At 39.5% G+C, this 14516-nt stretch overlaps 1 protein-coding gene across 1 annotated transcript in view; it reads right to left on the reverse strand.

Annotated features, from left to right (window-relative positions):
• The window catches only part of LOC136878890 (dynein regulatory complex subunit 3), a 183322-nt gene that overhangs the window by 102591 nt on the left and 66215 nt on the right, over window positions 1-14516 (reverse strand). The window contains exon 4 of the mRNA XM_067152470.2: window positions 2871-3080. Coding sequence (XP_067008571.2) covers window positions 2871-3080 — 210 coding nt within the window. The remainder of the gene's footprint in view (window positions 1-2870; window positions 3081-14516) is intronic.

The following is a 14516-nucleotide window of genomic DNA, read 5'->3' on the forward strand; positions in this document are numbered from 1 at the left end:
CCATGAAAATCACAACTACCTCAGCCGCACATACAAAGAAATCATGGAAGTGTCATGATCCACACAAAAGAAACCAACGCCTTCCAACATACAGCTGACAATCTTAACAACAGTAGATGCACGATTAATCAACTCCGAAAAGGACCTCACAATGAATGAAACAGAATTACGAGCAGCAGAACCCAGAGCTTGGATATACATAGGGCGACTACACCATAATACCACTGTAGAAATGGTAAAGTGACACCTAACCAAGTTACATGTGACAAATATTATTGGATGTGAAGAATTACAAACTAAAAATACACTTAAAGCACTAAGAGTAGTTATACCTTTACATGAAATGGCAAAGGTTTATGCTCCAGAAGCATGGCCTAAAGGCATCGTTGTGAGACAATATCGTCTTTTTCGCTCCCGAGAAACAGGAGTCAAACTCCCAGCCTAACCTTCTTCGCATCTTGCTATGGAATGTAGAAGGTCTACGAATCCAAACTGTTCCTCTGGGAGTTTGTGTTCTACTGTGTCTGCAACAATCAATCAATCAATACTGATCTGCATTTAGGACAGTCACCCAGGTGGCAGAATCCCTATCTGTTGTTTTTCTAGCCTTTTCCTAAATGCTCTTTTTGTGAGAAGCTTTGTCATTATTTTTGGCATGCATTTTTTCTATAGCTATTCCTCTCTATGATTTAGGGTTTGACTGGTTGCCTTTTCCCTTGTACAACAGAATTGACAAACGATAACCTTCTACACTCACATGATATTCTCACACTACCAGAGACTCTATCTACCAAACCCATAGAACTAAATCACTTCTATGCGCAGCATATACCAGCAACGCAAGGACCAAAATGGAGACCAACGAGCGGTATTTCATGCTACTACAAACCATGACTAGGTAAAATTTTAAGTACACACCAAGAACAGGATACAATGATAATAAACATTATACGCAGGGCCACTAACACCCATTGAAGAACTAATAGCAATCATCATGTCCTCCACAAAGCAAATAGCTCTGAGCTTAGACATAATACTTGCCGGAGACCTAAACTGCAGACTTGACAACAACAATCGTAGAGCGAAAGAGCTCCTGGAAATTACGACTGAGGAAGGTTTCAACCTTGTTAACAACTTCAAAGATAGAACGTATTTTACATATACAGGGAGCAGTACTATAGACTTAATCATTTACAAAGGTCAAAACATTAAGTTAATAAATTACTTCGTGTGTTTCACTACAGAAGAGGCGATGATAAGGAAACACTGTCCTGTCTCGATGCAATTTAATGTCTCAAGAATAGAGAAGAGAGAGAATTATGCAGATGCCAAACCCTCAAGGCAGATAAATAAAAATGTACTCAAACAACGGAAAGAACTTGAAAAGAACATAAAGAATAATGACAAAGATGCAGTCGCACTATCCCTGGAGAAGACGATCAAATCAGCACTTGTGTATAAGTGTATGGTTTGATAAAGATTGCTATAAGAAGAGAAAGAGAATTATTAAGGCCATACATGCAGCAAAGAACAACAAGAGCATTGAGACAAAAAGGCAATGGGTAATATGAATAAAGCAGAGATGTATCTCTTGTCTCATAAATATGAAGACATGTCTCAAATGTATATGAATAAAAAAGCGATGTCTCAGCATTGACCTTTGCTCCTTGAGACACAGCTTGTTAGCGGATTCTCTTGGAGACACATCTCCAAATGTATATGAATAAACTGAAGCTTAGTCTCTCTGAATGGAGACGAATCTCAGAATTTCTTGAGACTGCCCAGAAGGTGACTCAAGGCGATAGACGTGATGGCAGAGTTCATGATGGTTTTACAACGGAGAAAAAAAATTATAAAGCACGAAGAGAATCTCTCGAACATGATTATAAAGATCTCTACCATTTCCGGAAAGAAAATGTGGAATGGTTAGCACAACATTTTCTGGAGCCAATACACGAGACATTCATATAACAATAATGATAAAGATGATGGCAATGATAGCCATTAGCAATAGGATTTACATGCATCATAAAGTAAAAAATGTTCAAAATCAAACCAGAAATATGTAAAACCGTGCAACATACAGTTCTGAAAATTTTCTTTGTAAATATTAAATTAATTTAATTATTCTTAATCTATTCCACATTTGTGATATTTTTCTGTACGTTGACATTTTTTCTATTCACAAAATACGACTAATATTTTATAAATAAAATTAATTCACAATCACGGAAAAGGCCGAAACAAAACATAGCTATGTTTAAGATATGACTTACAATTATTCAAGGCTTTCATTATTCACTTTGTCCTACTCCTTAGCTGAATGGTCAGCGTAGTACTGTTCGGTTCAGGGGGCCCTGGGTTCGTTTCGCCGTCGGGTCAGAAATTTTAACCTTAAATTCTCAACATTCCTGCAACTTACACACAACACTATCCTCCACTACAATAACATGACAGATGACACCCATCCTCGTTGGAGAGTCTGCCTTACAAGAGCTGTACCAGGCTAGAAATAGCCACAAGAAATTATTATTATTATTATTATTATTATTATTATTATTATTATTATTATTATTATTATTATTATTATTATTATTATTATTATTATTATTATTGCAGACATCTTATTGAGTTGCCATTGATGACGCTTGTCAGTTTCATTGCTTTATTTTACTCAATCTATGGCTGAGTTTTTATTACTTTTGTTCAGTAAACACCAAATATGGTACCTGAGATGACTTCTTTTCTTTTTCCCTTCAAGATCAAATACCTCTTCTGGGTTTCAATTTGCAGTCTTAGGATCTAGAGACAACATATTACCACTGATCTACAGGGGAGGAGGGCTACCTAACCAAATAAGGAAAGGATACTGATCGTAGAGTTCTTGAGTTTCTTCACTCATAGTAATCAATGCCTGGCCATCTGTATCTTTTGCAAACATAGACAGAAATAGTTGATCTCTATTTAGATGTTCCATGAAAGCTTCAGAATACATTGCTACTTCCCTGGCATCCTCTCTTTGTGCATCTATTAAAATTTGCTTCTCTTTCTCTACCTCCTGTAGTTTACGAAGTGGAATGCTGGAACATTAGAAGATATGCATCAGTACTCATAGTTAGCTCCTCAAAAATGAAAAAATAAAGTAACAACAACAACAACAACAACAACGACAACGACGACAACAACAACAACAACAACAACAACCGTAGCAGCTTTAGTCCATGAGACATAGTTCTGGGAAAAAGACAAAGAAATAGGAAATAATTAGTGAAAAAATGTCAGACACCATACTGTTTGTTGCATGTAATTTATATTACATAAATTGTTTTTAGGGCATCCTAAAAATTTATATTTCTTTTGGACTGAAAGCCCTTTCTGCACAACATAACACTAGTTAAAATCAGAAAAAAATTGTGTTTTAATGCACTTACAATATTTTACACTTTTTTCAACAAAAAATTTGCCTGATTTAACTTCTTCCTTACTCCTGATTAGTTGATCCTGCTCCACAAATAGCTACAGGCCAATTTAGTATTTCTTTGTAGAAGTCCTCATGTTCACTAGGTATGTATGATATAAGCTACCTTATGTATTTTATTCTGGACTCTTTTATGGGTACCTTTCCCTCAGAATAAGCTTTCACAGTTGGAAATGTGATTATCTGACCTGTTGTAGATGGAATGTGTGTACTGGCAATGATGCAACCTGGATGCAATAAGCTGAAACCCAAATGGTACATGGTGCTTATTCCAAAATAAATGTTGTTTTTTCACTGATCATCTCTTGGTTTTGTTTCTTCTGAGATACAGTTGTATCTTTGATTTTTGGCCACCAATGTTTGAAGTTAACATTTCTAACATTGCTAACTTCTTTCACTATGAATTTTCCCAGCTTTCAATGTTTATTACCATTTCCATGATGTCATGAGGTACATAAAACTTGTAATATTGCCTGAGAATTGTTTTTGATGAATGCAAAGTCTCTATCATGTGGAAGAAATAAATGCCCTCTTATAGGAAAATATTGATTTATATGGAAAAATCTGCCTGTGTCTGATAAAGCAAGATGGAATCTTAGCAGATCACGGTTATAGTTTTGACCTCCACAGTTGTCGCTAAACAAGCAAGTTCTGTTACATTTGGGGGGCCCTTTTTTTTTTTTTTCTTTGTGGAATCATATTAGAAGGAGCAAACTTCATTAGGCCTTTTTATAGTGACCCCTTCATGACAGATGTATACTGTAACAGAAGTTTTCTTTAAAGCATGTTGTTACGGTGTTAAAACTGCTGTGTTTAATCGTATTTTGAAGGATGTTGTGTATCATTTTATTTTATTTTGGAAGAAAAGACGTTAAAGAACGTTACCAAAGGACAAGAGTCATCGTCTTTATTTTATATTGTTCATTTTGTAAAATATGTTCATATGTTTTGCCTTGAAAAATTGAAATTATCATTTTGGATAAGGACAAAGAAGAAGTCCTTTTGGAAATTTGTTTTATACTATATAAAATTGTTAGTATCATTTTATTTTCTGTACGTCAGGAACAATGTCTTTTAATTTGGGAATGTGAACTCGATAAATCATTCATGTAACTAGAAATTATGCGTATAAGGTATTTAGTGTTATTTAATATTCTGCAACTCTACTAAATTAATTTGGTTATTGTGTAAAATTTTATAATGTAAATAACAGTGCATCTAGTATTTGTAGAAGTTAAGGTAATAACTTGTGAGGCAGGGTGTAAGAGGTCTTTTCCAGTAGTTTCTTCATATCCAGTAGTATGCTAGTTCAGCAGAAAGATTTTTTCTAGAAGCGCTTTGGGATAGACCAGAATAATGACCTTTCCTATTGGTGAATACGGAGATCTGTGGAAATTCTGTGTCCTTATTGGTCTACTTGTGATAGCTCGATTTCCGTTTTAGGTTCCTCGTGAGAGCGAGGCAACTGTCCGCGTCTTTGAATACTGATCACGTTAGCAGCCGGACGTGCTCTGCATCCGGCCAGTCTCTGGACTCTTTTCCCCTAGGTAAGCGCTATCATCTTATGTGCGAGTTAATTTAAATTCTTATTTGTGTTTCTGCCCCTTTTTTCATTTAATGTAACTTTCTGTGATAATGTAAATTCGTTTTGCATAATGGAGTTTTCCTCTAGACTTCCACATTCACCAATTTTGGGTTTTTGAATGACTGTGTCTCGATGGACAGTCATAGCATCCTGGTGTTTGGAGGCAATTCTCTTTACTTGTTTAGTATTTGTAACTAAATGTAAATTTAACTTCTTTTCTTGATTAACGATGCTACCAATCACGTGTAAAGATTTGTTTTCTTTTGAAATTGCCTCCCATCATTCTGTGTCAACCTCTATGTTAAAGTTTAATCTATATAGTTGGAAGATTACCGTTTGTGTTTTATAAATTTATTTAAATATCCTTTGTTTTAATGTTCTTAATTCTCATTGGCTATGTCATTGGTTTGTTTTATTTTATTTTGTATCTTTTCATTTTGTTAATAATTAATGGATTAATTGAGGGTGATTATCGAGAACCTTTTCTTCCCCATACTTTCCTACGGACCTCAATAGGGCTCCCGCCACTTCCACGTCCTTTCCGTAGTTGTCATTTGAACTACCTGTAAGTTAAGTTTTACCTCACGTATGGTGTGATTTTGCGTATATTGATAAGTTCACCATCTCGTTTCCATCATTTTATGTTTTTGAATTAAACCCATCCCCACACATGTATAAAAAACAAGTTAGTGCTTAACTGTCTCAACTAGAAAGTTATCTGAATTGGTACATGTGGCAACTTAATATTGTGCACATAATCTATGGCTAGAGACAGAGCATGGGGTTCACACTCTGCTTCCTATGGTTTATCCAAAAAAATGTGTTGTCCAAAATGGCTCTGTCCTCTTTAGTTCGGTTTATCAGTTCAGCCTGGGTTCATCTATGTTGTCCTATGTTCTTTGTCTTCTACCACTTGTATAAATTTCTTTCCTTTTTCCCCTCTCTTTTTATTTCTTCCTTCTCTTGTGTTAATCTAGTTTTCTCCTTATCCTACACTTACTGAGTCAATAATGAAAATATCTCAAGAATACCCTCCTCAGTAAATTAAGATGCCCCCTTTTCTAATGAAGGTCGAAAGCAGAATTGAGCTCTTTGGGGCTGAGAAGAAATAGATTTGGAAGAACAGGAATTGAGGCAAGAGCACCTAGACCTATGGGCCCATTTTACGCTGAATGGACAGATTTGTCCGCCATTTTCTCTAGTTAATAACGGTGAAACATTCAGTGGGATATGTTGAAAACTGATGTTGCTACACCTGTTTAAACTTAGCTGTGCAAACAGTGTTTCCTTCTTCCTGTTCTTATGAAGCTGGCAAGCTGTAAGTTGGTTAATCTTTGGAATATTTGTTGTAAGTAAAATGAATGAGAATAATGATAATAAAAGTGTTGAAAGTGTTACTGATGCTGCTGTTGTGGTGAAAGAAGGAAAGATAAGAAAGATTCTTCATAAACAAAAGAAAAAACATTATGAGGAAGTAAAAGAAAAAATCAATCAATCAATCAATCAATCAATACTGATCTGCATTTAGGGCAGTCACCCAAGTGGCAGATTCCCTATCTCTTGTTTTCCTAGCTTTTTCCTAAATGATTTCAATGACACTGGATATGTATTGAACATCTTCCTTGGTAAGTTATTCCAATCCCTAACTCCCCTTCCTATAAATGAATATTTGCCCCAGTTTGTCCTCTTGAATTCCAACTTTATCTTCATATTGTGATCTTTCCTACTTTTATAAACGCCACTCAAACTTATTCGTCTACTAATGTCATTCCATGCCATCTCTACGCTGACAGCTCAGAACATACCACTTATGGAAATTCTAAGTTCCCATGGAGGGAATTAGATATTTTTCCACCAACAGAGCATGAAAGCCTTACGTCTGATCTGTTTTTTTGACATGCTCTATTGGTGGAAAAATATCTAATTCCCTCCAGTGGAACTTAGAATTTCCATTTGGAATTGCTAGGCGGGCAATAATTCCATTGTGGAGTTTTATCTCCCGTTTGCAGTTATCAGATTGTGCCTCTTATAATGGGCTTCTAATAAGTTTACCTGCATACACCCCAGCGTCAGTGGGTAGAGTCTGACACATCCCACTCTGATGAGTCTAGTGTCAGACCTAAGACGAAATGGTGGTTAATAGAGCAAACGCCTGAAAAGCCTTACATCTGACCTGTATTGACATGCTCTATTGGTAGAAAAATATCTAATTCCCTCCATGGGAACTTAGGATTTCCATTCGGAATTGGTAGGCGGGCAACAATTCCATTGTGGAGATTTATCTTCCTATGCAGTTATCAGACTGTACCTCTTATAATGGGCTTCTGATAAGTTCACCTGCACACACCCCAGCGTCAGTGGGTAGGGTCTGACACATCCCACTCTGATGAGTCTAGTGTTAGACCGAAGACGAAACACTGGTTAATAGAGCAAACACCTGAAAAGCCTTACATCTAACATACTACTTAGTCGAGCAGCTCGTCTTCTTTCTCCAAATTCTTCCCAGTCGAAACTTTGCAACACTTTTGTAACGCTACTCTTTTGTTGGAAATCACCCAGAACAAATCGGGCTGATTTACTTTGGATTTTTTCCAGTTCTTGAATCAGGTAATCCTGGTGAGCGTCCCATACACTGGAACCATACTCTAGTTAGGGTCTTAGCAGAGACTTATATGCCCTCTCCTTTACATCCTTACTACAACCGCTAAACACCTTCATAACCATGTGCAGAGATCTGTACCCTTTATTTACAAATCCATTTATGTGATTAGCCCAAGAAAGATCTTTCCTTATATTAACACCTAGATACTTACAATGATCCCCAAAAGGAACTTTCACCCCATCAACGCAGTAATTAAAACGCAGAGGACTTCTCCTATTTGTGAAAATCACAACCTGACTTTTAAACCTGTTTATCAACATACCGTTTCCTGCTATTCATCTCTGACTGAGCTCGATAGCTGCAGTCGCTTAAGTGCGGCCAGTATACAGTACTCGGGAGATAGTGGGTTCGAACCCCACTGTCGGCAGCCCTGAAATAGGTTTTCCATGGTTTCCCATTTTCACACTAGGCAAATGCTGGGGCTGTACCTTAATTAAGGCCATGGCCGCTTCCTTCCAACTCCTAGCCCTTCCTTGTCCCATCATCGCCATAAGACCTATCTGTGTTGGTGCAACATAAAGCAACTAGCAAAAAAAAAAAAAAAAATAGCTATCCATCTCACAACATTATCAAGGTCACATTGCAGTTGCTCACAATCTTGTAACTTGTTTATTACTCTATACAGAATAACATTATCCGCAAAAAGCCTTACCTCTGAATCCACTCCTTTATTCACATCATTTATATACAGAGTGTTAGGTGTATACGTACAGATATTAAGCTAGTCGGCAAAGAAAAAGACATCTCACAATATATGCTATGTACTTTTTATCTTGTCCTATTAGTTTGCCCATAACTGAGCTAAAATATTTCAGGACCTAATGTGTTTTGAACGGCTGTAGCAGGATATGCCGGTTACGTCATTCTGTCCACGCGTAGTGGAAGTACAGTAGCAGAGTCTAGGGCTTGTTGAACCTGTTTCTTATCGCAGGCCAACACATGTTGTTGTGCACTTCCCCTAAAGGCTTGGCAAGTAGCAGAGGATGACTCACGTGCCAGGCCACTTGCTGTACTCGTAAACCGGTCTAGGGTACTCTGTGTGAAATGTACACAGAATCCTTACAGTGACCTCGAAGATACGCACCAGCACATACGCGCGAATAAAGTATTGTGTAGTTGTGTGTGATTTATAAGACGTCAATGGCATTACTCAGTGATCCAACCTGACAAAATGAAAGGAAATAGTTAATAAGTAAATGAAAAATGAGCGCAACATTTCTGTGCTGTTATTGCGACAGTCTACGATGAATTTCTGACAATAAACAATGCGAGTTGTCTATGCTTATTCATAAACTTTTCAGGTCAATGAAAGAACGGTGGACACTGAAAGAAAAGGCTGTAAGCATTCAGTCATATTGTTATTAATGAGACAGATTTCAAAAACCGTAGTTGCAGCCATGCGTGAACATTGCTCGAAGGAACAATAGCTACTGTGGATTTCTTTTGCTAGATGCTTTACGTCGCACCGACACAAATAGGTCTTATGGCGACGATGGGACAGGAAAGGGCTAGGAGTGGGAAGGAAGCGGCCGTGGCCTTAATTAAGGTACAGCCCCAGCATTTGCCTGGTGTGAAAATGGGAAACCACGGAAAATCATCTTCACGGCCGCCGACAGTGGGGTTCGAACCTGCTATCTCCCGAATACTGGATACTGGCCGCAGTTAAGCAACTGCAGCTATCGAGCTCGGTCTACTATGGAATTGCCACCGGGCATTTCTAATAGAAGGCTTATTCTTCTTTTTCCTAATCTGTTTACATTCCAGGGTTGGTTTTCCCTCGGACTCAGCGAGGGATCCCACCTCTACCGCCTGAAGGGCAGTGTCCTGGAGCGTGAGACATTGGGTCGGGGATACAACTGGGGAGAATGACCAGTACCTCGCCCAGGCGGCCTCACCTTCTATGCTGAACAGGGGTCTTGTGTAGGCCTTGCGGCGGAATGGGGAGATTGGAAGGGATAGACAAGGAAGAGGGAAGGAAGCGGCCGCGGCCTTAAGTTAGGTACCATCCCGGCATTTGCCTGGAGAAGTGCGAAACTACGGGAAACCACTTTCAGGATGGCTGAGGTGGGAATCGAACCACCTCTACCCACTTGACCTCCCGAGGCTTAGTGGACTCCGTTTCAGCCCTCGTACCACTTTTCAAATTTCGTGGCGGAGCTGGGAATGGAACACGGGCCTCCGGGGGTTGGCAGCTAATCACACTAACCACTATACCACAGAGGTGGACAGAAGGCTAATTACCGGGCAGTAAGTGCCGATAGGTAATGTAATGGACCCGTTTAATTAAAACGTCCGTAATAATAATGTTACTACTACTACTACTACTACTACTACTACTACTACTACTACTACTACTACTATCTTTACGTTCCACTAACTAATTTTCACGGTTTTCGAAGACACTGAAGTGCCAGAATTTTGTAAAGCAGTACGTTTTTAAATGCAAGTAAATCCACAGACACGAGACTGGCGTATTTCAGCACCTTCAAATACCACCGAACTCAGCCGCCATCGAACCTGCCAAGGTGGGATCAGAAGACCAGCGCTCTATCGTCCGAGCTACGCAGACCGGCATTGGGGCTTAGAGTAAGTTGATCGTGCGGTTAGGGGCGCGCAGCTGTGGGCTTGTATTCTGGTGATAGTGGGTTCGAACTCCACTGTCGGTAGCCGGGAAGATGGTTTTCCGTAGTTTCCCATTTTCACATCAGGGAAATGCTGGAACTGTACCTTTATTAGACTTCGAACGCTTCCTTCCCACTTGTATCCGTTTTCTCTCCCACTGTCGCCGTAAGACCTATTTGTGTCGGTGCGACGTAAAACAATTTGTAAGTACATGCTTCGGTAATTTCGGAGACATGTCTGCAATTATATTATTAATAATAATTCGGACATGTTAAAAGTTCACTATTTTCTTTAGTGTTTTCTGACAGATTACGAGCTACGAAGTTTGAGTGGGGCGATTAACTTTTATTTTCATAATAGTCAGTAATAATAGACTAACACAGTTTTTATAATAATATTGTTAGTGGCTTTTCGACGGATGCAAGCTAATCGCACGGCCAACTCGCCCAATAATAATAATAATAATAATAATAATAATAATAATAATAATAATAATAATAATAATAATAATAATAATAAATCTTCACGTGCCAATGGAGACGCGCGGTGTCGGAATTTAGCCCACTGGTATTCTTTAACGTGCCCGTAAATCTACCGATCAGAAGCGGTCGTATTTGAGCACCTTCAAATACCAGCGGACTGAGCCAGGATCGAGCCTGCTAAGTTCATGAAACCAGTGCCACTCAGCCTGGCAACGTTTATTTTGATACGTTGAATAGGCACTGCAAAATCAGCAGTAAGCTAGAAGGTTCTCATTTACATTTAAACATGTTCTCTTCGGTTGGAAGCACGTTTAATTAATTTATGTTTATAACATGTCCCTTACTGGTATGAAGTAAAACGTTCGATGTGTTTTGACATTTCAATTCCGATACTACTCACTTTGAAATTCTATCCCATGCATTCTTTCGTTGACGTAATAAACTTTATTTACGTACACGTCAACACGGGTTGTTTCTGCATACGGCGAGTAGGACTCCCAAAAGACCATGATATTGAAATCGCACTGTGGGAGAATATTCCACGTAAGCAGTTCGACAAAAGCACTAGACCTGTCACATGCTGGTTGTCTGCTGTTCTTAGCGACGGGGATGTCGCTGGACGGGTTCCCCACCCCTACATGAAACCGGTCTGTCTGACCTTGACCTGAATAACAGCTGTCAGAGATGCGAATTATCGTCCGTGCTTTGCGTTTTAAGGGCCGATGACATTAAGACAGCAATTATCATCATCATCATCATCATCATCGTCACGAATAAATATTCAATAAAATAATAAAATAATCGTTTTATATTCATCATTATTGAAATAGGAACTATAAGTTAACATTTAACTTAAGAAGATTGCCTAGAGTGTTTTGTTAATTTATAAAGGAAAGTTTAACATTTCTTTTAATGCAATCTGTATGTTTTGTTTTCTAAACTGTTGTACTGTAATGTTTAACATAGGTATATTATGTTGTTCACAGGCGTTTTCGTGTACGTTCGTAAATCCGTACTTTTCTATTCGAGATAGTCTTGTTACCGTCCACCTGGAATTACGGAGCCCGTACTGTATGTTAGTTCATTATTTTTCTACAACAGAGTGTTACGAATGCGACTGTAGTACCCGCGACCACGCCACTCTTATGTCTGTGTCACTAATGTGCACTTTGTTCAGCTGTGTGCTGCTTGACTATGTGGCTCTCGTTACCTTCTTCTTCCTCTTCTTCTACTGCAGCCTTATGTCTTAACAGGTATACTGTATTCTACCGACATCATCTCAACACGCAGTAGCGTAATCTGCTGCGATTTACCGAGCTCGATAGCTGCAGTCGCTTAAGTCCGGCTCCATGGCTAAATGGTTAGCGTGCTGGCCTTTGGTCACAGGGGTACCGTGTTCGATTCCCGGGAGGGTCGGAAATTTAACCTTAATTGGTTAAATTTGCTGGCACGGGAACTGGGTGTATGTGCCATCTTCATCATCATTTCATCCTCATCACGACGCGCAGGTCGCCTACGGGAGTCAAATCAAAAGACCTGCATCTGGCGAGCCGAACTTATCCTCGGACACTCCCGGCACTAAAAGCCATACGACATTTCACTTCAGTGTGGCCAGTATCCATTATTCGGGAGATAGTGGGTTCGAACCCCACTCTCGGCAGCCCAGAAGATGGTTTTCCGTGGTTTCCCATTCTCACATCAGACAAATGCTGGTGCTGTACCATTAAGGCCACGGCCGCTTCCTTCCCTGTCCTAGCCCGTTCCAGTCCCATCGTCGCCATAATGCCTATCTGTGTAGGTGCGACGTAAAGCCAATTGCTGCTGCGATTTGTTATTAGCACCATCATAGTAAAATGTAATATAGTTGTGGCGGAATCTTCTTAGATAAGTTCGACATCTGTGGATTGTGTATAATTTGATAACTCATCTGTACTCATGAAAGCGACCGTCGGCCTGGCGTTCAGGTTAATAACTACATGTCTCTAACGTGTAACCTTGTTTATGTTTCTTATATTTGTTGATGTGTATGTTTGATGTTTATACACAATACGAGATTACAGCTGACTCATCCCCACGAGCTTGACCTGGTTCTCGCTTTACGCATAGTAATCTGTAGGTAACTACTGCGACCGATGCTAACTCACGTGACATACATTTCATCTTGTTTCCTCTTAAACCACGCATATTTTACTATTTTCTTCCACGTATTTCACCTTTTAATGACATAATAATAATAATAATAATAATAATAATAATAATAATAATAATAATAATTATAATAATAACGTTAAGTGCTTTACGTCCCACTAACTACTTCTACGGTTTTCTGAGACGCTGAGGCGCCCGAATTTAGTCCCGCACAGTTCTTCTTATGTACCAGTAAATCTGCCGACACGAGGCTGACCTACAGTATTTGAGCACCTTCAAATACCACCGGACTGGGCCAGGTTCGAACCTGTAAAGTTGGAATCAAAAGGCCTGCACCTCAACCGTCTGAGCAACTCAGCCCGGAAGGAGGCATGAAATGTAGGTACGTTTAATTTATTTAGTTGTATAACATGTCCAATATTCCTTTGAAACTAAACGTTCGATGTGTTTCGATAATTCAATTCCGATGCTACTCACTTGGGCATCCCATAACTGCTTTCGTTGGCGTAAGGACCTGCCATCTTTCTTGTACCTTTACTCAATGCACAACGGGGATCTACTGTATTTCACGTCCCGGCGCGCCTATACCAACCAATAATTATATCACACGCTCGTACAGGTCCCAAACGGATTCAGGTTTTCAGGTCATTTCCATACTCGCTAGACCACGGGGCTGATGACCACACATATCCCAATCCCGTAAAGAACATAACAGCAAATGAACCAGTATTAACGCTGAGAATTCGGAACATCCAGGGTCCGAAACCGATGACCAGGGTTGTCTGAAGCCCCTAAGACGGAAACTGAATACTGACAACTACGAAACCACTCTGGCGAGAATGTAACGTAACAAGGCATACGCTACTGTAGTAGCCACCTTCAGCTGTTATCGTAGCTCAGTTGCTCTTAAACATAAAACCAGTTTGACAAGTATGTTACGTAACATCTCGTGCACTGCATAGGAAGCGTTCAGCTGTTGTACGTAAACATAAACAGAAACCAGTTTGGCACGCATGGCGCGTGACTCGCCTGTTCTCAAAGGGAAGCTATTCATTCACAAGAACAAGGCATACTACCTATTCTAAAAACATCGTGTCTCTTTGCTCTCGAAAATAACTTCCGAGAATTTCTAAAAGTTTGATATATAGTGGTTCGTCACATCGTTCTCTATTGCTAGAAGAAATATCTGCAGGTATACACCTAACACCCTGTATATAAGAAAACATAAAGGTCCAATAATACTGCCTTGAGGAATTCCCCTCTTAATTTTTACAGGGTCAGATAAAGCTTCACCTACTCTAATTCTCTGAGATCTATTTTCTTTATTTCTTTTTTTTTGTGGCTAATTGCTTTACGTCGCACCGACACAGATAGGTCTTACGGCGACGATGGGACAGGGAAGGGCTAGGAGTGGGAAGGAAGCGGCCATGGCCTTAATTAAGGTACAGCCCCAGCATTTGCCTGGTGTGAAAATGGGAAACCACGGAAAACCATCTTCAGGGCTGCCAACAGTGGGGTTCGAACCCACTATCTCCCGAA

The sequence above is a fragment of the Anabrus simplex genome, chromosome 8, assembly GCF_040414725.1.
Source record: "Anabrus simplex isolate iqAnaSimp1 chromosome 8, ASM4041472v1, whole genome shotgun sequence".
In the NCBI taxonomy this organism is placed as follows: Eukaryota; Metazoa; Arthropoda; class Insecta; order Orthoptera; family Tettigoniidae; genus Anabrus; species Anabrus simplex.